This window comes from Canis aureus, chromosome 22 (genome assembly GCF_053574225.1).
Source record: "Canis aureus isolate CA01 chromosome 22, VMU_Caureus_v.1.0, whole genome shotgun sequence".
NCBI classification, from domain to species: domain Eukaryota; kingdom Metazoa; phylum Chordata; class Mammalia; order Carnivora; family Canidae; genus Canis; species Canis aureus.
The window spans coordinates 43,510,250-43,535,340 of NC_135632.1; the positions used below are offsets into that span (position 1 = coordinate 43,510,250).

Here is a 25,091-nt window from a genome sequence, read left to right on the forward strand (position 1 = left end):
CCATAGTGCACAGATTCCATCAATTTTTTGATCATTGCCTTCACACCAACATCTGGAAGGGAAACAGTCCTAGCCTTTGTCTAGGGGAACACCAAAGAAACTCAGAGTTCAGAGCACTCAGTCAGTGTGATACATTGATACCTTGTTTGCATAAAAAAAGATAATAGTAAAATGCAAATAATACACAAATACCACTTCTTAAAATTAAAAAAAAATCCACTGTCAATTATCTCCGTTTGAGCTCCCAATTTGAATTTATTTTATTTTCCCTTTATATTTGTTCTTCCACTAGTGCCTTTGTATATCTATGGGGCAGAATTTTTAATAAAAAAACTGCAATTTCACACATGCCCATGGATACAAGTGGGTACACCAACTTACAAGGGTCGGCTGCATACATCATCCCCGATTCTGCTCTCAGTGATGTCACTCTCACAGCCTGCAATCAGCCATAGTGAAAGTGTTTAAGTCATGGAAATTGACAAACACTATGGATCAGGGCTTTCCACCCAAAAAGTCGGTTGTTAAGCATTTACCGGGACAACTCTGAGTTCAGCTTTGGGACAACTCCGTTTTTCCCAAACCAGTCAAAATATCAGAACATAAAACCCATTAACATACAGAATTATCAGAGTTATTATGCCAAATATTATGGTCAAGAATCCCCACTTAAGAACTTTACATAGAATAGCTTTTGGAGCTTTATGTAATTTTTGCAATATTCACTGCATAGTGCTTGCCAGAACCAAACCTTAGAAGACAAAAAAAAAAAAAAATACAATTGGATTATAGCACATTTTAGTTATAATATCCATTTAGTTATCCACCAGTTTCAAGTAATTTCCAGATATTTCTGATCCATCCCCAGGGCTTTTATTTCCACAACAGACATATACAGAGAATTCAGTAATTTCTACTTATTAACATTTCCATGCTAATATCCAATTTTTTACATGCATTAGTACTACCATGCTCTTTCCTTCTCAATTTTGCATTTCATAATAACTATCTTCTGAGTGTATCTATCTGGAGGATAGAGCTCTGAGCATGAAGTCTGGTTTTGTCAAAATCCAAAACGGGTGGAAGGAATATTGAGTTTCCTTATTGGGTCTGAGTGGGACTAGCTCACTAATTTGTTCTTTCTAGTGGTCTGTTATGGAGCCCCAGTGTCATTTCCAGAAATGTAACAGCCTCACATATTTCATCATTAAAAAGTGTTCATAATAGAGGTTCTCATTTTGTTGTTCATTTAGCACCTGAGTTTAGGCAGGAGAAACATTTCTACATGAAGGCTCTGTGTAGTTCAATTCCCCTGCCTTTTTATTGCCACTTGCCCAGAGAAGCGGCCTCCCCAAGTAAAGAAGCCAGATGCTCTGGCCCCACGTTCCAGCTACCTTGGGACAGTATTTGGCCTGATTCCGCTTTGCGGAGGTATGGCCTTCTGAGCTGAATCGCACCTGAGTCTAGCATTCTTCTTCCCTACTCTCTGTCTTCCCTCTCTCCCCAGCCCCACCTTGAGCAGACTTTCTCTGGCATTGCCCCATATTCCCACTTACCTTTTAAACTTGGCTGGGTCTGCTGGTGCTCACTCAAAGACACAGAGCCAGGGCCTTGTTGCAGCTTCAGGCATCTGCCTGTGCTTGGCCACCCAACCCCCAGCACAAGACTGCTTCGGATGCCCTTGCTTTCCTGTACTCTGAGCTTCCCTCTACTTATACTGCCCATTTTACATCCCTCCACATTCTACAACATTCCATTATCTTCTACTGTGCTTTCCTACCTATTACTACAGGAAGGTTAGGAGGGTTGGCATATTCTAACTCTAGTCCTTTGTCCACATGTCAGAAACCTGCTGAAGCCATAGCACAACCCAGGTTCAAAATGAGCAAGTGTTCTGTTTTCTAAGACATGTAACCTTGGAGAGACCCCAGGCTAATTATTAGTCTCCCACTTATTCGTCCATACACATTTGTGTCTGGCTAATATTGTTGACCATTTCTATATAGCTTTTCATTTCTGTTACTTCTTCAAAGCAGGAATTATTTCAAATCTTCCTACTGATTTCCAGGGGGATAGATATTTCTTGGATAGGCTTTCATTTTGTTGTCATTTTTTAATTCTATTCCATTATAGAGAGTATTTGAGACGTCATGGTTTCTGCTTATTGCCAAATTACAGTATTGTGCGTGGTTAAAATACACGCATAAGGCATCAGATTGCATTTACCATCTACTATTTGCTTTTTATATTCCTCATTTGTCTTACAAATTTGTCTACCTGGTGTAGGTATATGTGATTCATTTGTTTTTGTTTTGTTAAGGATTTTATTTTATGAATATACCATTGTTGATTTACTCATTTTGTTAGTGGACATTTTTATTAATTTCTTTCTCTTTCTCTCTTTTGTTTTCCAATAGCCAACAATGCTTCACTGAATAGATGTATTTGTGCCTCCTTTTCCTATGAATGCAAGTTTTCTCCAGGATTGGTACCTAAAGTTATAATTGCTTGATCATAAGTTATACAATATCCTCTTTTGCTAGCATACCCAGATTGCACCCCAGAAGTGTTATAATAGTTTATAAATTTTCATCAGTGGCTTTTCAGAATTTTTCCCAAATCTTTGCCAACACTGATAATTTTTAAATTTTGTCATTATGATGGTTATACAACAATATCTTCTTTGTGTGGATCCCTGAAGAAAGATATATATCTTCAGATTGAAGAAACTTGAATCCTAAGCAAAATAAATAAAAATAAGACTATATTTAGTGACATAGTGAAACTTCAGAAAATGAAGACAAAGAGAAAACTCTTAAAGAGAAAATAACAATTCACTTACAATGGAAGGACAAGTAGACTGACAACATATTTCTCATTGGCAGTGACAGAGGTCAGAAGACAATAGGGTGTTATCTTCACAAGGCTGTTGGAAAACAAACAAACAAAAAAACAAAAAACCTATCACACTAGAATTCTATGTTATTCTCCCATTGTATCTGCACAACCTCAATCGGCGTCCCCCATCTTCTTCAGAAACAGATATTGGTCCTTGACTGAAGTGTTAGGTAGGTGTCAGAAGCTGGGCAGTCTTGGAGCTTCATGCCCTCTGGTCACATGATTTGTTCAAAGAGTATATATATATATATATATAAAGATATAAAGAGTAGGTATATAAACAAAGAAAGACAGAAAGAGCTCTCTTTCCATGCATCTTCTTTCTTTTGGTCTGTTCCATCTGAGAGTAATGAGAGGAAGCTTTTGGAGGAAGAGAGAGAAAGAGAAAGAAAGATAGAGATTTAAAAGATTCTAGTCACTGGAGGGTATTATGCTGAGTGAAGTAAGTCAGTCGGAGAAGGACAAACATTATATGTTCTCATTCATTTGGGGAATATAAATAATAGTGAAAGGGAATATAAGGGAAGGGAGAAGAAATGTGTGGGAAATATCAGAAAGGGAGACAGAACGTAAAGACTGCTAACTCTGGGAAACGAACTAGGGGTGGTAGAAGGGGAGGAGGGCGGGGGGTGGGAGTGAATGGGTGACGGGCACTGGGGGTTATTCTGTATGTTAGTAAATTGAACACCAATAAAAAATAAATTAAAAAAAATTAAAAAATAAAATAAATAAAAAATAAAAAAAATAAAAGATTCTAGTCAGAGTTCATTGTTTAACTGACTGGAGGTATAGGAGTGGTAGAGGGCAGGTAGGCTGTATGGACAGGGAAAAATATAGCCCAGCCATTGTGAGAGATGGGAGACAGAGGCAACCAAAAAAGGCACCAGATGAAAGCACTGACCATCAGTGGATGAACTTTGATAGGCCCAACCTACCAACAACTTTCTAACCCAGGAAATGGAGTATCTCAATGTGTGCTTACTCCCTCACAAGCACAGAGACTCTGAATCTGATATCCTTGTGTTGTGTTCTTTTTATTCAAACTAAAGATAACATAGTCCATTTCAGGGGCATCTGGGTGTCTCAGTGGTTGAGCATCTGCCTTCAGCTCAGGTAGTGATCCTGGGGTCCTGGGATTGATTCTCGCATCAGGCTCCCTGCATGGAGCCTCCTTCTCTCTCTGCCTATGTCTCTGCCTCTCTTTCTGTGTCTCTCATGAATAAATAGATAAAATCCTTTAAATCACAGAATTTCAGACCTGGAAATTTTCTGAAAGACACCCTTTCTTTGTATAGATGGGTGAATCAAAGACCACAAATTGAGGTACTTGGAGCAACATAGCTGGTTAGTGACAGATATAGAGACAGAACTCGGATCTCCTAACCCCCAAATCACTTCTTCTTCTCCTAGTCACACCACCTCTGCACCCATATGGGCTGAATTTTTGAAGTGGCTTTCCTAATGTGCCTGTTATAATTCTCTGTCTGAAGTAGGAATATTTTAAATGCTGGCTACTCACTATGTCCTTCTTTTCTCTTCCCATTTCTCCATTTTTCCTCTCCTGGAAAGTTCTTGGGTTTAATGTTAAAGTTGATGTCCTACAATCCTGCCAGTAAGCTGAAGACCCCACCACTGTATATGAGGGGGGTTAGCCCATACCATCATCATAAACAAACGGAGTGGGTACAGGTATCTTGGAGCAGATAATACACTGCTGTGGGAAAAACAAATGTGACCCAGCAATTTGGGATGAACTCTGCTCCAAGTGCTCCTTAAATTCATGCTCAACAATAAGAAAAAATGCATCCCAATAAGAAAAAAATCCTACTCAAAAAAAAAAAAAAAAAAGCGAAGTCTTCAAGAGACACTGGAGCAGAGACTATCTCACAATCCATTCAGTAATACTTGGATTTTGCCATCAAGTCTACTTTACTCTCTTTCTAAAGTCTGTCTCTTCATATGTCTTCTTTGGAGTTTCTTTCCTGTCTCCTCTGTCCTGAAAGCCCCATCCTTTGTCCAGAGCCCTTTAGCTCCATCTCAGGGTTACAAACAACACTTGGCAAGGCAATGTGTTTTGTCTAACCAAGTATTTCACGTTCCTCAAGACTGCCCCACCTTAGGGATCCCAGTTTGTTCAGTTAGCGGTACAGGTAGTACATGCAAGTTTCTCTGTCCAGAGACCAACACATTCTTTTCTCAGTCCAGTGTGGCTCCAATTACTGTCCTATATTAATAAACAGACCACTAGACTCTATTTGATCACAATACTCAGGTTCCGGGCAGCCCCCCTGGCGCAGCGGTTTAGCACCACCTGCAGCCCAGGGCTTGATCCTGGAGACCCTGGATCGAGTCCCACATCAGGCTCTCTGTATGATGCCTGCTTTTCCCTCTGCCTGTGTCTCTGCCTCTCTCTCTCTCTCTGTCTCTATGAATAAATAAATAAAATCTTAAAAAATAAAAATAAAAAATAAAAATAAAAATAAACAATACTTAGGTTCCTGAAGTTCTACATGACTAAAAATGGGTAAGCTGAACACTGTCAACTAGCACTTTTTATAATATTCCTTCTGAAGGTTTATTTTCATGTAAGTTTGCTAAATCCTTTAGACTCAAAAAATTTATCTTCTTTTGGTCGGCTTGACAGGCCTGAGAAGGGAAAGTTGGCTTAAATGACTTGTCCAAAGTCATATAACTAGTGAGAAACAAAGCCATGTCCCAGCTCAATATTTATTATGCTCATAAATGCTCTTTCCAGAATCCAGTGCTCTTGCCCATTTTCATGAAACTTTCTTTGAGCTACTATTTTAAAAACCAACAATTTAATTACTATATTTGCTCCTACATGAATGTATTGAAATTTTGTAAAATAACCAAAATGTAGTTAACAAGATAAGAAATATCAAGAAATTGAATATATATTTAGAAACAAGATAATTAATTTTATAAAATCAAGATATATATTAGATTATACAAAGAGGTAACATATTCAAATGAAATCTTATTTTATAAATATTAATTGCATATAAAATTTAAGTATGAATACCCATAGAAATATTGTTTGGGGCAGAGGAAAAGTGATATGGCCCAGAACCATACCCACACCCTTCCATCACAAGACCATTAGCTAATAGAGCAAGCACTCACCAACACAAAGTATGCTCAGTGATGCACCTGTGAGCCCAGTCCAGTATGGACGGAGGAAATGGTAGCATATATTTAGGGCACTTTGTTATCCTCTGAAATAGTTGTGTAATCTTGGGCTCTAAAGCCCTGATGGTTGGAAATTTCACTTCTGAGACTTTACAACACTCAATAAATCTGTAAATGATTTTTCTTCTTCAATATATTTTCATTATTTATTCAGTCAGCAAATATTGGCCTGTTGTCCAGGGATACTTGAGATGAGCACATTTATCCCTGGACTTGCACACAGACACTTTTGTTTTGATCTTTTAGATACAAGTACAAAAGTGTTTAGTGCTCTTGGGTCCCAAGGAAGGAAGGAAGGCTCCTAAAAAACATGGATGGAGAACAAGGTTCAGGTAGCCCTCTAAAAATTTTAAATGAGGACTCAGATTTTAAGACAAAATGAGTTCTATATCTAGGAAGAAAGCATATGCACACAAGCCTTATTCTTCCCTTGTATAAATAATGCCCTGGGATAAGCAGGTTGGTTGGCATAATGCATCTTTGTATGAGAAAGTCACTAAATAACATTGTTCTAAATCAGTTATATTCCAGAGAGGGTTAAAAATGTTCAGAACACAGAGCTGCTTAAAAAGCAGCTATATGAAGATTTGTTGGGTGGTATATGTACACTAACACTTTTTCATTTTCACAGCAACCTGAATTTTGCAAGTCAGAAAAGAAAGGAAATTGGAATGGCATGCCAACCAGACCTCCATCTGTATGGGTAAGAAGCATCACTAGGTTTACCCTCTACCTCTACCTGCATATGATTTTGAGCAAGGGGACGACAAAGAGTGTAAGGGAAAGAAATCACCTCCCCCAGGACACAAGAAGCAGCAGAAGGAAAGAAGCCACAAAAAGGAAAGAATCTCTCTCCCCCCGCCCCTGCTCTGCCACCCACATATACATTTGGTGCCAAATGCTCCCAGCATTCCTTTGGACTCCAGAGATTCTCTTATTAGGACTCCAAGAGTTCACTGAAGTGAAAATTACACCAGAAGAAAGGGGTGGGTATCACATGAGAACCTAAGTTCCAGTATTTGACTGAGGACTTTTGGAGACATGAGACAATGCAAGTATCAGCAAATTAAAACAATAGATGAAAAAAAAATAAAACAATAGATGAAAGCAAGTTAAAGAGGTAGACAGCTGTGATGCAACCATCCTAACTCAGATGAGCACATTTGCAAGACATGGTGGCAGCTTGGCACCAAGCCATGTGAGAAGGCAAGACAAACTGGAATTGGAGGGACTTGGAGTCAGAATGAACCTGGCTTTGGGTCACCACCCCATCTAGATCATTCTTGGTCACCTGACAGTGGGGAATCTGTGTAACTCAAAGTCCTGCTGGTTTGGGCAGAATCTCAGCAGCTGAGAACAAGATCTGAGGAGGACAGTATGAAACCCAGAGCAATAAAAATGTATGAAGCTTGTTGGTAGCTCTGCTAGAAATCTAAAAATCAAGTTCTTTTGTGATTTTAAATTGTTGGAAAGCAGATGAGTGAGGAAAGAGATGCAAGATGGAAGAAAGACAGGAGCTGGAGAAGAGGAAGGTGTAGTCATTGGAGGGGGCAGAGTGGAAAGCTATGTTCTCCTCCTGCCCCTGGTTGTCCCTTCCCCCCTAGCCCTACCTACTGAGATCAGCAAGTAAATCAGGGAAGATCTCAAGTATCAGAAAAGAGCTGTGGCTTAGCAAAATCATGGAGTTGAAGTTCTGAATAAATGTGCTCTGCAGCTGAAACCACTTGTTCTTCGTCTTTGCATCAGAGGAGAAAATTCACAGGGAAGGTAATAAACAGGATCATTTTAAAAATAAGAGTTAGTTGGTAGATTACCACAGTAAGAAGATAAAGAGTCAGGGAAATCAGATGGTACCAAAATCCACATTAACAAGAGTTGAAGAAAACCCGATACCATTTACATTCCAAGTCAAATAATGAGGTGTCAGCAAGGCATCAGCTGGAAGACAAAAGTTGGAAAATTATTCTTTTTTTTCTGCTTGTAAGCCAAAGCTCTAGTTGAAAATTAAAGACAAAATCTTGCACCTGGCAGTAGAGATCCTTAATGATCTCCATCAGCAGAAAACTAAGATTCTGTTAAAGGGTCTGACTCAGAAAGCTCATAAGCCAGAGAGAAAGAACAGAGGTTGTCAGTTGCAGAAGGGGATGTTCACAGAGAATTCGAGAAATGAGGGTGAGCACAGTGAAAATAGATTGCATAGAAATCTATTGGACTGCCATGTGAGGGTAAAGAAAGCCTACGATACTAGACTTTTTCTTTTTGATGCATTAAGATTTATTCCTGGATGGAAAAGATGCTGCCTTGCTGAGACAGAAATTGTAAATAGCAAACTCAGAGCTTAGTGTACTTCAGAGATCCGACGTAAAACCAAATCCAGGAAGATCACTACATAACTCCTATCAATAAGAGATCCTGGAAGCCAGGCTGTCTCCCATGGGACACTCCTTGTGACTACTGGAGCAAGCTACTTCCCACTGTGCCATTCACCTTTTTCCTGCTTTGGAAGAAGCACTCCTAGCAGTAAATTAGCTATGAATGGCCTGCCACCTGGGTAGGGCAACCTATGAAGTGTCAGGAAAAACTTTACCCTCTGATCTTTGTGCAAACATAATATAATTGATGAAAAGTTGCCAGAATGTCTACTGAATCCTGCACCCACTGAATGATAGATTACCCAACCTCTTTGATGGTGGGCACAATAGGAATATCTCCATTTCAGCATTAATCAACAGGGGGCTGTGCATGGACCATCACAGGGGCCAAGGGACCATTTGCATTATCTGATAATATATCTGCCTCTAATGCTGGCCCTAGTGTGGCTTCATTAACAAAGACTGGCCCTGGGATGCCTGGGTGGCTCAGTGGTTGAGTGTCTGCCTTTGGCTCGGGTTGTGGTCCTGAGATCCTGGAATCAAGTCCCTCATCAGGCTCCCCACTGGGAGCCTGCTTCTCCCTCTGCCTGTGTCTCTGCCCCTCTCTCTGTGTCCTTCATGAATAAATAAACAAAATGTTTTTTTAAAAAGACTGGCCCAAAATCTCTTACTTTCTGCAGTGAGGGCTGGTTTGGCTAATGCCAATGCAAATAACTTCCTATATTTATTAAGAATATCTATTAACTCAACAGATGAAAGACTTCCAACTGCCATCACCACCTTCTCAAACATGAACTTAGATACTTCCAACCTTTCTTGCTGGTGAGCTTACATCCCCTAACTAAAGGAAATCTTAGAAACCCAAATCCTTTTCATCTAAAAGTATCTTCTTTCTAGGCCTAATTACTTGAGATTATCTACCTTTCTCTCTACAAAATATTTATAGCCTTTGGATTCTAAAGCGAAGTGCACCAGCCTCCCACATATCACCACTGAGTCCCACAGGCTTCTAGCCTTACATTATGAATGGACTCTTGGGACAGTGCATGTACTTCAAAATCCAAGGCTAATATTACTTTGATACTAAAATTTAACACTATTTTAGAACTTAGTTTATTGTTCACAGATCTTTTTGAACCAAATGATTCAAATTTGATAGATACTTGATTTGCTATTATAAGACCACCACTTACACTATAGCCTCCATTTTCTCCATTCTATTTTATGTATTATTAATGTAGTTTATTTAGTTAATATAGCTTATGCGACAGAAGTGGATTTTTAGTACCATGTTGAATATAATACTTTTATATATTTGCTTAAAAATTAAGTATAGGTATAATTATCAGGACTGTTTGCTAATCTGTGTACTTTTGCTCATCCATTCTTTGGATAAACCTAGCCATCAAAAGTCAAAACACTCAACTTGGTGGTGGGTAACTTGTTGCCTAAAGGGAAATAAGTTGTCACTGAAACACGCAAGCCTATGATGTAATGCCAAATAGTACACTCTTTGATTCAATAAATCATTTAGAAAATCACTAGTGTAAGTATTGTATCAGAATTTGCTCTCGGTCAGGACAATGGAGATTGTCAGACTCTTTAACCTCAGTGGAAGCCTTCATCTACATAAAATTAGAAGTCAGCGTAGACCCTAAAAGCTGCCTTAGTTGATGTGGAACTGCAGCTTGGGGTCCTGTTGGCTCCACCTCCCTCTCATCTCACAACATGGTACCCCAAGTATCCCGGGCTCCATCAATCTCTGTTTGGAAACTTCTAGGTTGCAGCATGGTAGCAAAAAGACCAAGGTCACAGTTTCAGTGGCCATGGCAGCCATGGCCAACCTCTCCCATTTACAAACCCAAAACACATGTAGTGTAGAATGGATGCATACTTGATATTTAATGAAAAGAAGTTACTTTTATCACTATATTTAGCCAACATTCCTACTAGTGTGTATGTATGTTACAAACAAGAAGAGTGAGCATGCAAAATCTCTCCAAGTTATAAATGTATGTTCTATTGTTGAGTTAACAGAATCACCTTTGCTCATTAAGAACACTGCATTAAAAAAAAAAAAAAAGAACCTGCATTTTGTTTAAGCAGAGATAATAAGTGCCTGTTGATGGTGTTATTAGTGGGATCGAGACATGTGCTATGGAGTCCAGAAGCCCTCCCAGGACCCTTCCTGGTCTGAGTTTCCATATCTCTCTGGTGTTGGAAGAGTCCAGATGAACATTCAGCAAATTACTGTCTCACAGTACAGTCTCATCTCTCTGTGATTTGTGAGGATTTTGGCAGCTTCCCGTAGTGAAAGCTTCCTTGTGATTCTTTATTCCTTAAGATTAGACTCTGCCTTTCTTTCTCTAATTCTTTCATCTTCCATCTTCCATCTGAGACCATATGGAACTTAAGTTTAGATCTAGGATTTACATCTAAATATGAAGTTGTAGGCAACCATTTAGTGGCAAAATGTTGCCTTGAATTGTTAATTAATTACTTAATTAATGTAAGTCCTCTGGAAAAAGAGGTTTTTTTTAAAGATTCCAAAGACCTGAAATGAAATGATCTCTTTATAATCCTCTCCACTGTCCCTGTATCTCTGACCCTTGACACCACCGACAATCCCATTGTGAACAGGTCACTTCACCTCCAACTTCAAGAGAAAATCAAAGCCACAGAAAGGAACTGCCTCAAGCTCCTCCCACTGATCCTGCAAACCCACCAGAATCAACATCCTTCTTCCCTCCTTCCCCCTTTTCCACTGAAAAGGGACCTCTGCTCCATGCCTGATACCCTCACTTGTGCCCCAGATTCCCCCTCCCACCTCCTGCATTCTTGACTTCCTCAATACTTCCTCCTCCTTTGCACACCCACTCTGCTGCTTCCTTTCCAATAGCCTTCACCATGCTCAACCATCTCCTGAGTTCATGGAACACCCCAACTACTGGACTACCTGCTTCCCTCTATAGTCAAATTCCTGTTCCAGACTTCCTATTTACTCCAAAAGTGCCCTAACATGGCACCAATCGTTCCTTATTGCTAAATACAATAGACACCTTTGGCTTCTCAAAAGTATCTAAACTTTTGAAAAATCATTCCTATTTAAAAAAACAACAACCAAACATCTATTCAGTCAGCAAGTGTTTATTGAGTTCTTCCTAGTACTGAAAACTGAGGATGTAGCAGGAAACAGGTGTTGGTGATCATGGAGGTTACATTAGGAGCAGAAGGAGAGCCGAACAATAAACAAGTAAATAAATGAACAAGATAATTCCCAAAGATGATAAGTGCTGTAAAGACAAACATAACTAACAAATCTAAAGTGGTGAGATAGAGAGTAACTATGGAAACTATAGTTTGCTTCCAGGGGGAACATCTCTGAGATGATATTTGAGCTAAAGTCACCAGTTCAAAGATCTTGGACCAGAGCATCACATGCAGTGTGAATAGCAAGAACAGAGTCCCGAATGAGCACAAGCACTGAGTAGCTATGACAACATAATGTTTATACCCACAGAAGGGAAGAATAGAAAGAAGACAGGAAAAGTGTCATTTTTCTGGGTAGGGAAAGGGCTTCTGAACCACATGTGGGGTAAATGAAACCTGGAAAGGCAATAAGTCTTGTACTCTAGGAGCTGGAGCCATGCTCTACTGTCTCCCTAAGTAGAAAAGTATTGAGGGTGGTGTGGGTGAGGAGGCATTGGACTTGGGATTAAAACAAGCTAAGATAGTTTCTGGAGTGGATCCCACTAGAGCCTCAAGACAAATAGGCCCATTCCAACCCTCCTCCTTCTATCCCCCAACTCTGAGATGAGTAGGGAAAGTGGTCCAAGAGAGGTTCTTGCAAGGCTGCTGCTGGGTAAACGGTGAAACCCTAAGTCAAGGTCAGGCCCCCTAAGGGAGTCTATTAGTGGTGTGGCCTTCTTCCCATGTGATCAGCTTCAGTGGGTCCTCCGGTGGCAGGGGTGGTGGGGGAAGAATGGAATTGAGTGAGACTAGGAGGGGCCTGGGAGAGAAAATGAGAGCCCAAAACTATTCCCCCAAAGCCAAGTTCCCCAACATATACATAACACATACACCAATCCACAGGACAAGATGATCTGAGAGTCCTCCATTTAAGCCAGGGGCAACCCCCACCAAACAAGTGTGTGTGTGTGTGTGTGTGTGTGTGTGGTGTAGCCAGGAAAGAGTCAGGACATTATTTCCTATGCCCCTGACTGAGGACTCATATTCAAGATCAAAGTTCTTCCCAAGAATCTGGGGCTATAGATAGTGGGGGCAAATCAGAGATGAGAAGTCAACCCATAACCTTACTCCATTATAATTGGGTTCAGACTTGGACATATAACGGGATAACTTTCCACACAGGGAGGGAGGTCTTGGACTGCTTATCTACCTTAACTAGCCTTGTCCCCACCCCCACCCCCCCTAATTCTCCTCTCCCCAAGGCCAAGCTCCTTTCCTGTTTTGCCTGACCCCACTATAGTATATAGATGCATCAGTCAGAAACAGCATAGAGGGACCTGGACTCAGCTCTCCCTGGAAATTTGGGGCACTGTGGCCTAGAAATAGCAACTCTGAGTACCCCTTCTGGTCCTATGAAGGGCCCTCAGGCCACATGCCTATGTCCTGAAGTGGGAGCATGGGAGAGCAACATCTCTGCCTCACAGATGGCCCCTCTTAGCAACCCTGTCTCCAGAAGCCTTCAGGAGAGGGGCCAGGGGTAAGGCATTGAGTAGTTGCCCAAGGTTGCAACTAGTTGAAGCAATTAATTCTGGAGTTGGAACTGTCCAGATGGATTGGATAAGGCTCAAAGGCAGTGTCTTAGAGTATTTGCTCTCACCCAGGCATGGACCAGAAGAAGACATACACAAATCCCTGTGTGAGGTTGGAGACAGGGATCTAGGGAGTGGGAGAGATCTACTTCTTCATGAGTTTACTCTCAGCTCTGACACAGCACATTAGCTGCATCTAACATGTGGATTTAGACAACTCCTACCCTTTTTGGGAATTTCCTTGCATATCTGGTTCATCAGCTAGCCTAATAACTTACTCAAAAGGACTTGGATCTTCCCCAGAACCAACTGTGCCTATGACTGTGTGCTAATACAAGGAACTGATTAAGGAGGTCACATGGAATCCAAGGAAGAGAGGAACCAGGCAGAGGATTAGTTACAAAGAAGAAAGTCAAATGTCAAACTAGGCAACAGCATGCCAGAGACTGAGGGGAAGAGAGGTTAGAGGACAACACAAGGGCTGGAACTTGACCATCCTGATCCAAAGACCCCGGAGGTCTGTGCATGCTCTGGAAAAGAAAGGAGCACAGCTGAGACCAAAGAATCCACGCACTGAGCTCTGGGGCCCAAGGGGCGCTGTTGGGACCCACCAATAGAACATGATGCACAAAGATGCCCCCTCTCACCTCCAGGCAGGCTGCCTGGCAGCCCGTGAACCAAGGGGACTGTGGGCATTGGCAGTTGCCACATCAGCAGGTGTCTGCGCCCGCATCATATTGGAAGCTGGATAACTTGCCCAAAGGCACGTGGGTCAAGAAGCAGTGAGTCCAGGTCCTGAGGTGGCCCATTCGCTTGAAAGTCCTCCCTCACTTTTTCCGTGGGGTAGTCTTGGTCCTCCTTTTCAATCTGGTTTACAAAGAGAAACAAAAATCCAGTGTTTCTAAGTGATGAACACTCTCTTTGTGCTCAGTTAACATAATTATGAATTTGTAGGCTATCTTTGGGGTTATTATTCTTCTGGGAAATCTAGCCTTAAATTCTTTTTCTTATTTCATAATTCTGGTAGTATCTGGCCAAAATCATATATAATTTTTTCCTGGCCTGAGCCTAAGATAGACATTCTTTTGAAGTTCTTCTGTTTTTATGTACAATAATTATTGCTTTTCTGTTTAATCATTGCAAATAATTTAAAAATACAGAAAAACACAAAGGAAATCAAAATATCTCACTCCTAAAAAAATACTAGTTTTACTGCCCATAGACATAAAAATATGTTTGTACACATACATACTTTTGGGGTATTTGAACTCACTTTATAAAATTGTGACCATATTGACATGTTCCTGTTTTGATGGGGAACAGATTGTGTTCAGGATATCAACAACACCCAGTAAAAGCATTATAAATATGTGGACCCAGACAACAATTTCTTGCAAGCTTGCTCTCCAACTGAGGGATTGCAAATTAACCACAATTTATTTAGATAGCAGAACTCTATGTGATCACCTTGGAAATGAGGCCTTGTCAAATAGTTTTAGAACATCATCAAAGTTCTTAATTTAATTTAAAAGGCAAACAAAAAAACCCACGAAGATACATGCATTAGGAGTGTGCCATGCTTTTACACTGAAAACTAAACTTAAGAGAAACATAACATTTCCCATAACTGCGGGGGGGGGGGGGGGATTAGAAATAAGATTCACATTCAGGTGTTAGCAATACCATTTTCCCAAACCCCAAATTATATATCAAACTAACAGGGCTGGATACTAAGAAAAATAAAAGAAGAAATATTTTATTGAAACTTGTAGAATGAATTGTAGCCTGAGAAGGTTGGAATGCATCCCTGGAAATTTAAGAAGAGAATCCCTATATTTTCTGGATTTCTTCCACGAACTCCAGACATGACAACCTGTTCATAAGCGAACCCCCCATAAATTATGTTATATATGAAACCCTGGGTGTTGGCACTGACATGGAAGCCCTCAGATCCCAGGCATAATCCTATGCAGGCAGCACTGCAATCAGCCACTGTGGCATCTTAGATGGTGTGACCAGCTTGTTATCTAATTAGTCCTCCACTGGCAATGGCAGCCATTGGGATGGATGCCACTGGGATGGCCAAATTGTGCAGCAATAGCCCATAAACTCCAATTCAACCAGAGGAAGCAACTGAGTGGAGGAAGATTAAATGACACAAAGTATCTATTAAATAAAAATTCTAATAATACCCACTCATCTAAAAGTATAAGATGATGAACTATGCACTTTACATTGATAACTAATGAGGAAGATAATATCATCATTTTACAAATGGGAAAAATACAGTTTTAAAAAAATAACTTTGACCAGACAGCAGAGTTCAGACTCAAACCTGATGTCAGAGCCCTTGCCCTTCCCATTGCCAGAATGACAGGTAGGTTGTATTTATAGGTCTTATTCAGTCAATAACATCAGCCAACCCCTGAGTCAGTCCCCAGGGATATGAGTGTAAAAGTCCTGGGTCCTGACTCATGAATGTTCCAGCAAGGAATATGTACATTATTGTGTCTGATGTGTAGTAGTGGAAGTAGGAGACAACCCCAGGGGTGAGGTGGCCATTTGATAGCAAGAAGTGTGAAGGCTAAGTCAAAGGGGTACGCCAAGGTTCCTTAACAATGATAATAACGATGATTCTGCTGACACAGGAGAGGAGTTCTATGCCTACATGAAATACTCTGTACATCATCCCCATTGACAAACTGAAAATAGGAAAACAACATTATTTCATTATTACACAAAAGTCAAACCCTATATAAAATGCCTTAGTCATGTTATTGTAGCACAGCTTTGAATGATGAAAATTATAAAGACTGTCCGTCCACGTAGCAGAGCATGTAATTTGGGCTTTACCCCCTTTAATGATTCAGAAAGCCAATTTTGCAAGGACTTAATCTCATTAAAAATATTTCTCCAAGAAGGAAATGTTCTAAGTGAAATAGTAGCGTAAACCATACAAAAATTAGGCATAGATATTGAAAAGGGAGGAAAAAAGCTGTCTGTATTCACAGACAACATGATTGTCATTGTAGAAAATCTCAGCGTCTGCCCCTGGAAAAAGCTAGACTGAGTTTAGGAAGATCACAAGATACATGATCAATATACAAAAATCAATTATATTTTATGTGTTGGCAACAAACAATTGGAAATTGAAATTGAAAAAAGAACTATTTTAATAGTAACTAAAAGCATGAAATGTTTCATTATAAAGCAAACTAATTATGTACAAAATCCATATGCTGAAAAGGCAAAACAAAAAAAGACCTAAATGGACAGATGTGCCATGTTCATAGATTCAATACTGTTACAGTTCTTATCAAGTTGATTTATAAACTCAACATAATCCCATTCGATTCTACCAGGATATATTGCATAGGTTGACACACTGACCCTAAATTTTGTATGGAAAAGTAGAGGAACTAGAATAGTCACAACCAATTCCAAAAATATAGAACAATGTTGGGGAATTCACACTAAACTGATTTCAATACTTACTATAAGGCTATAGTAATAGAATTGGTAAAGAAAAGATATAAATTAACAGAATAGAATAGAAAGTCCAGAAATAAACTCACACATTGTAGTCAACCAATTTCTGACAAAATTGCAAAAGTAATTCAGTAGAGAATCTTCTCAACAAATGGTGTTGGAACAACTAAATATCCATGTGCAAAAAAAAAAAAAATTGAACCTCGATCCATACTTATTAATTCAAAATGTACAGTAATGTAAATGTAAACCTAAAGTTTTAGATTTCTAGAAGAAAACATAGGAGAAAAGCTTTGTGACCTTGGGTTAGGCAAAGAATTCTTACATACAATACAAAAAGCATGATCTTAAAAAGAAAAAAATCAATAAGTTGTACTTCAGCAAAATTCAAAACTTTGGTTCTTCAAAAGACAGTTTAAGAAAATGAGAAAGCAAGCCAACCAAGCCACATACTGGAAGAAAATATTTGTAAAACATATATTTGATAAATATATTAAATTTGTTATATTTGATTATACATTAAAAATATATCCAGATATATTCTTTACACTCCCAAAAGACAATAATAAGTAAATAACAATCCACTTTCCAAAATGGGCAAAAGATTGAGCACACACTTATCTAATAAATATCACCTATCTTTGGTGGATGATTTATTATAAGTTTATTTAAATATGTGCAACATCATTAGTCATTAAGAAAATACAAAATTAAAACTACAATGAGATAGTACTACACACTTTTTGGAATGGATAAAATTTTAAAAGATGACAAGAATGCAGAGCATCCCACAGTGCTAGTGGGAATACAAAATAATATAACTACTTTGGAAAACAATTTAGCAGTTTCTTACACATTTAAACACATACTTACCATATGGCCCAGCAATACCAGTTCTAGTTATTTACTCAAGAGAAAAGAAAATTTACACTCACATGAATGTTTCCAGCAGCTTTATTCATAATCACCAAAAACTGGAAACAATCTAAATACCCCTCAACTGGTTAATGGAAAACTACAATAGGTACATGCATATAACAGAATACTACTTAGCAATAAAAATGAAATAACTACTGATTAATACAATTACATGATTCAATCTCAAATGCATTATGCTAAGTTAAAGAAGCCAGACTCAAGAGGTTACATACTGTATTATTCCATTATATGACATTTTAGACTTATAAAACTCTAGGGACAGAAAACAGATTGGTGGTTGTCAGGGGCTTGGGGATTGACTGCAGAGGAATTATGAGGGAAATTTGGTGGGAGGAAGAGGTGATGAAAATGTCTCAACTGTGATGGTGTTTACATGATTGTGTGACTGTTTGCCGAAAAGGTCAAATCCTGCTGCATGCCAATTATATCTCAATAAACCTGATATATGTTGGTATGTGTGGTGGTGAGTGAGTGTTTTTCACATATATACATGACATTTTTGGGTTCCATGATCTCCTCCTTTATCTGAATGCAGTAATTGAACCATGACTGCCCCAAAATTAACAGTGCCAGGTGATATGATGAGCAGAATCCTATTTACACCCAACTACTACTGCCCTGCTGTAGGTTATTTTCCAATGAGACTCAACTGCCTGGAAACAGACGTGGTGAAGACAGATGGCTGGATTTATCCAAAGTTAAAGTTTTTCCAAAGATATAAGACAGATATTCAGAGGTTAGAGGGGTGTAGGGTATTTTTGAAAAAGATTAAAATGTTGAGCCATGGCTTCTCATTTGGGAAGGGAGGAAAGTGGTGAAAGAAGATGAGTACCTAGTTTTTCAGAGAAGACATACAGATGGCCAACAGGTACATGAAAAGATGTTGAACATCACAAATCATCAGAAAAATGCAAATCAAAACCACATGAGATATCACCTACACATCTTAGAATGGCTATTATCAATAAGACTGGAAATAACAAGTGTTGGTAAAGGTGTGGAGAACACAAGGTGACCCTTGTGCACTGTTGATGGGAATGTGAATTGGTGCAGCCGCTATGGGGAAAACAGCACACAGGTTCCTCAAAAAATTAAAACTGTGATCTAGCAATTTCATTTCTGGGTATTTATCCAAAGAATATGAAAACATTAACTCAAAGAGATATATGCACCTCCATGTTCATTGCAATATTATTTACAATAGCCAAGATATGGAAACAACTTAAATGTCCATCAATGGATGAATGGATAATAAAATTGTGGTTTATATATGCAATAAAATATTATTTGGCAATAAAAAAAGAATGGGATCCTGCCATTTGCAACAGCAAGGATATATTTAAGGGCATTACATGGGATGCCTGCATGGCTCAGCAGTTAAGTGTCTGCCTTCAGCCCAGGGTGTGATCCTGGAGACCCAGGATCAAGTCCCACATTGGGCTCCCTGCATGGAGCCAGCTCCTCCCTCTGCCTGTGTCTCTGCCTCTCTCTCTCTCTCTCTCTCTCTGTCTCTCATAAATAAATAAATAAAATCTTAAAAAAGGCGGGGGTGGGGGGCATTACACAGACAAATCAGACAGAGAAAGACAAATATCAAGCTCATAGATAAAGAGAATAGATTGATAGTAGCCAAAGGTGGAGAGTAGGGAGTAGGGGACAGGAGAAATGAGTGAACTGAGTTTTTTTTTTTTTTTTGGTTTAAATAAATTGAATAATTATAATACAATACTATACAACATAATAAATACAAAAATCAAACTACCAGGGGGGGAAAAGGGGGGATTCTGATGAATGGGGAAGGAAAAACAAGGGTCAGAGTAGTAGAGATGCCTAGTGAAATTTAGGAAGAGTTGCTGTGGGGACACTTGACAAAGTAAGCTAGAAGAAAAGCAGACCTGATGTGGAGTTGGATGATTCCAATGGCAATTGTGAAGATGATAATTTGTTTCCCTCTTTGGAGAATAAACTCCATAAGAATAAAAGATTCAGACACGGCTCCATGGATCAGAGCTCAGTTAGCCCTCAGTACTTGCCTCAGTGTGGTCTCAGGTACTCAAAACCTACCCTAACCTTCTCAATCCCCCAACTCTCTCATCCTTGGGTAGAACTTGCCTCCATCTTAATGCCCATTAATGGGTCTCTCTCTCCTTTGCAAAACCAAATGGCTTTTCCTGCTCTCATCGAAAGCCAGTCCCTCCACACATATTGTGAAGGAGGAGTCTTACTCTATCAACGATCTCCATTCTCCCTCTTTTGTTTTCAGTCTCACCCTCATGTCTATACCCCTCTCCATTGGCTCTTAGAGTGCTCTAAGTAACAGTTTGAAAAAAAAACCCTAGGAGTAAAATTGGCAGTCATTTGTTGGGGGGATGTTTGAAAGTTAAGATGGTGCTAAGGTTTTCAACATGTGTGGAAGGAGAGACAGTAACATTACTTGCTGAGAGAAGAGGAAGAACAAGTCTTCATGGTAAAGAAGTCAAGTGGAGACAGTCAGGTTTGACAACATCCAAGTTGATCTGCTGGACAAACAAGCCCATACGTGAGTTTGGTGTCAGGGCTGGAGGAAGATTTGAAAGTTATCAATCAGTATGCTAGTCATGAGAGAAGGAAAAATCACCCAAGTAACAGGCTCAGGATGGAACCCCAGGGGATTCCAAGATTTAACAATTAGCAGAAAAGGAAGGATTCACAATAGAGACAGAAGGAAAGGTCACACAGAGAATCAGGAAACAGGACAGTCACTGAAGGCAAGAGAACAGAGAATTTAATAACTGAATGAGTGAGTAGTCAACAAATTTAACAGACAGCATCACTGATATAAAGATTGGACTCAACATTCATCAAGTTAAGTAACATAGGGGATCCCTGGGTGGCTCAGCAGTTTAGCTCCTGCCTCCTGCCTGGGGCATGATCCTGGGGTTCCGGGATTGAGTCCTATCTGGCTCCCTGCATGGAGCCTGCTTCTCCCTCTGCCTGTGTCTCTGCCTGTCTGCCTGTCTCTCTCTCTCTCTCTCTGTCTCATAAATAAATAAATAAAATCTTCAAAAAAAAAAAAAAGTAAAGTAACAAAGACCATAGGTAAGCTATTAGAGCAGATGCTGCTGATGCCTTGCCTATGACCCCTTGCTCTTACCACTGTGTGCACACTGGCTAAATTTCCAGATGCCTTTCTCTGCCTGTGGGCTATTTCCTGCTGCTGTAGCCCACTTTGCTTGGCAGGCCAGAAGGTCAATGAATTAACATCTCTACCCTTAAAGTAGCATTGATTGACTAATGACTGACAGGACCTGGTTGTATAAATATCCCAGCTCTTTCACCTGCTGATTGGATAGGAAAACTGAGTGCACTCCTACACTGGCTCCTAGGGCTCCCTAGCAGGATTAAGCCCCAGGAGCCCACAGTGAGAACTGGTTTGATAACACACTCTCTATTAGCTGCTTCCCTTCCTCATTTCCCCGTTCCTTCAGCATTTCCTTTGCCTCCCAAACTGCCTGCCCTTGAATGGTTGCTCCTGGAGGAATCTGCACAGGAGAAATTCCAGTGAAGTGCTATGGGAAAGAATCAGAGCACAGTAAGTTGAAAAGTAAATGCAATATAGAAAAGTTAAGGTGATGAATTTACACTATTTTTTAAAAATTTGTTTGAGAAAAGGAGAGACAAAACAGGGACCAGAGGTGAACTCAGTCATTAAGAGATAGCTGGACATGTTTAAAAGCTGAAGTGGTTTCTCTTTAGACACTAGAAAAAGGCTAAAGTTGTCAGGGAGGTACAGTAAGACCCTGGAGGAAACGCGAGTAGAGGAAAGAAGATCACACAGATCACACTTGAGTGGAAGGAAGGAAGGGTTGATCTGATCAGGAAAAAATGCTTCCTCCTCCGGGGCTGACAGGAAGGATTGAATGACAGATGCATATCCTGACATGTTGGGGCTTGTGGAGGCAAACTAGCCTGGAGAGACACAGGTGCTCATCCATCGTGCTCATCCATTCATGCTAGCACCAACCCTTAAGGCTAGAGGCTTTTCCTAGCTGTACTCAGCAGCTCTCTGTATCCATGACTCGTCTCAGCAGCTGGAAGCCAGAGTAGTACACGTGGATCATCAGCTTGATCTACGTGAGGGATATGTGGAATGAATGTGGCCGGAGGATGGGCAACAATGGCATTAAGTCTGTTACAGAGAGTCGTTAACCATGTGCTCCAGACTAAGGACATCAGAATGGAAGAGCACAAACAGCTCATCAGACCAGAGGCCTCTCTGGCTGACCCAGGCCTCTGCGAATGCCTGCTCTGCACAGGCCCTGTGCTATGGGGACCAGCACAGTGTATAGAAGCCTGCTTCTGGACAGGAAGGGATTTATGACTTAGGGCAAAACTCAAGAGTTCAGTCATCGAAACTCATAAAAGCAATAATGTGACCTGAGAGGCAGGCAGAGCCAGAACCTGATCAAAGAGCAAAGCGCTCAGGCCTTTTCCCTAACCCTGACATCATCTGAGAAATGATGAATTTCCGATTCTGTTTGGCCGATGAGAGACCAAAAATAGATCGCCGGGGCATAAACACTGGGATGCAATTAAGCCTAATACATGCCTGGCTGGGATTTTTCCACAAGCATGTAAGAAAGGAGTACAGAGTAGGTTTTTTGCTTCTGTAAATACAAAGAGAGCTCAGAAAAGGGACCGGAAGTTTAGTCAGTCCTGCACAAGGAAAGAGAAAATGATCCACGGTTTTCCAGAAGAACAAAATGCAGTGTTCCTTTTGGCATCAGGAAGGACAAGGTGAGGACAAGTCATGTCATAGAAAAAGTCTGAAATAATTTGGGCCTGCACACCTAAAAAGCAGGCAGGTACCCCTGACAGTTGAATCTTAGCCCCGATACCTGGTTCTGTCAGTGCACACTCTCAGACCATCAGAGTAATTGCTCTGGGTCAGTGCTCTTCAGAAGTAAATTCTAGCTCATCAAGTACGTAAGTGTTTATAATTGCATTGTTGTTTGACACATATATCTTCTTCTACAGTACAAAGGAAAAGTAGAGTGGTTTCTACTCCATTACCAATGTAACGAGCACGTAGCACGTAGTCATTCAGTGGGTGTACTTGTCCTAACCTTTAGAAGCAATGTACTACCATGTCTAGCTCAGGACAATGCATGGTCAGTAAAACACCAAACCCTGCTTGCTTCAATTTGAGAGTCAAAACTAAAGCACTCTGTCTCCAAAAGACCAAATTCTGTGGAGAACGTGAAGCCACTTAGAACCTTAACCCTCTAGCAATCAGTTACTTTCCTGGGCTTTGATTTTATCATCTGCCGAAGTGAGACAAGAGAGCAAAAAAAGTGGCTGGAGGAGAAGAGGGACGAGGCAGGGAGCAGGCAGTATGGAAGCAGCCAAGCTTGGGGTGATTCTTGGAGGGAAGAGCAGCATCACATGGGGTGGGCGGGGGGCACTCATAAATACCACGAGCAGCTGGTCCAGGGGCATATATCATTTCCTTTGATTGCCCAGAGCTTGGAGCAGTGCTGTGCACATAGTCTTGATGAATAAGTTTGCAAATACATGTAGAAATAGATTGGTCCTCCAAGTTTCTGATGTGCAGGGCTCAATTTGGTACAAGACATTTTGTGAAGGAATGAGTCAAAGGCATACATCACACTGCTCAAAGTTGTGTGACTTGCCCCAAATCAGTCACAAAACCACAGATCCCATGCTCCTAAAGCAAAACACCAAGGAACCAAAAGAAGGTTGGCCCAGGAAACATGTGTTAACACTAAAGGCAAGGATGACCTGTGAAATCCTAAAATTTTGAGGAATTGAGAGTAGAATAAATTAAGAGGGAGATGCCAGGGTTTCCTCCTATCAGATACAAGAACTCTACCATGTTCAATTAGGCTGCATGGAATTATACCAATCAGGTCCTAAGATATAAATATTCTCTGGTTTTTGAGATCTATCCAAGGGAATTAGTAAGGATTCAAAAGGCCTTTGTCAATTTTTGTTTTATCTTTAAAGGTCAGAACTCAGGAATGGCACCATTTCAGAAAGCAAGTCTGTTTCAGAAACTCTTCTTTGACCCTTTCTCCAAGTGCAATTTAGTAGCTCTGCTTAAGAGTGAATTTTTTCCCCATTAACACTCCTCCCACCCCTTTGACTTGGGATAGTTAACCAGTATCAACAGAGGGAATAAATAACATGGTGAAGCAATGGCTCTAATGCTTTTCCTCAGAACCTTTGGAAATCTGAGAAAGAAAAATAAGTATCTCGGGAAGAACTCCAATGGTCCATCCTCTATGTAGTGGAACATTATAAACGGAGGCTTTTAGGTCCCCTATCCCGGGTGAGCAACGAGGACTGAGGAGGCAAAGACGACCTGATACCCACTGAGAACAGTTAACAGGAAATCAAGTGACGCCAACATTAATTAGGATGTCTCTGGAGTTTAGGTGAATAAAACCAGCAGGCTGGGTGCAGACAGATAAAGCTGGCCTTAACGGTCTTCCATCTCCTGTCTGTGTACTGCTTGAACCCCCAGCCATCCAAGCAGCCATCACGCAACTCGCTGCAAATGGTGGCTTGAAGGCACCCCCATAGATGACATGCCTTGTATCTGATTAGTTTCCCCTGCTTCTCACACTTCCTATCTTACCTGGCCAGCCCTCTTGGACTTAGGCCCCTTGGGAGACTAGTTAATTAATTAATGACTAGTTAATGACTAATTAACTTAGCATGCAACTTCCTGTTCCAGGGTTAGAGACTGGAGGCCTCTTACCTCCTTCACAAATTAACCTCACTTATCTTGCATCTTTTTAATGCTTTCACTTTTCGTCATACGTGTGGTCCCTTCCACGTGTCTTTACTGAACATTACAGATAATGTGGATCATTTATTTATGGATGGTTTAAATCAGTGCTTCTCAAAGGGTGTACCACCTGTGTCACTATGCTGGGGTGGAGGTGCTGCTTGTTGGAAATGCAGATCTCCAGACCTCATTGGTGACCCAAGGAATTAGATTCTCCGGGGGCATCTTTAACATGCTCTTCAGTTGATTCCCCTGTAAGTCATTCAATAGCCCATGACATGCGCACACAGTAACATGCTAAGCAGAGTAGGTATGAAAATCTCAAATATAATTAGTGCCCACTATTAATCTGCAAAACAGCTTAATTTCCAAATATTAAAAGGACTAAAAGATTGGCCTGCCATGTGTTTGAGCAGGGAGGGAAGTCTCTGTACCTTCCACTCAATTTTGCTATGAACCTAAAACTGACCTAAAAATGAAGTCTATTTGAAAAAAGAGGGGCAGCCTGTGGCGCAGCGGTTTAGCGCCGCCTGCAGCCCGGGGTGTGATCCTGGAGACCCCGGATCGAGTCCCACATCGGGCTTCCTGCATGGAGCCTGCTTCTCCCTCTGC

The 25,091-nt window shown here is 40.5% G+C and overlaps 1 protein-coding gene across 8 annotated transcripts in view; it reads right to left on the reverse strand.

The window, feature by feature from the left end:
* Positions 1-235: 235 nt before the first annotated feature.
* Positions 236-25,091, reverse strand: part of MOBP (myelin associated oligodendrocyte basic protein) — a 54,127-nt gene continuing 29,271 nt past the window's right edge. For 6 of the 8 annotated variants that reach the window (XR_013361510.1, XM_077865698.1, XM_077865706.1 and 3 more), the window contains 3 exons: positions 13,906-14,125; positions 2,843-2,926; positions 236-2,737 (listed from right to left, as the gene is read on the reverse strand). Coding sequence is in view for 6 of the 8 variants with exons in the window: in XM_077865698.1 (XP_077721824.1) it covers positions 14,086-14,125 (40 nt within the window). In the remaining 2 variants the exon portion in view is untranslated. Of the gene's footprint in view, positions 2,763-2,842; positions 2,927-11,611; positions 13,789-13,905; positions 14,126-25,091 lie in introns of those variants that run through there. The other 2 variants (XM_077865699.1, XM_077865700.1) reach the window with 2 other exon arrangements.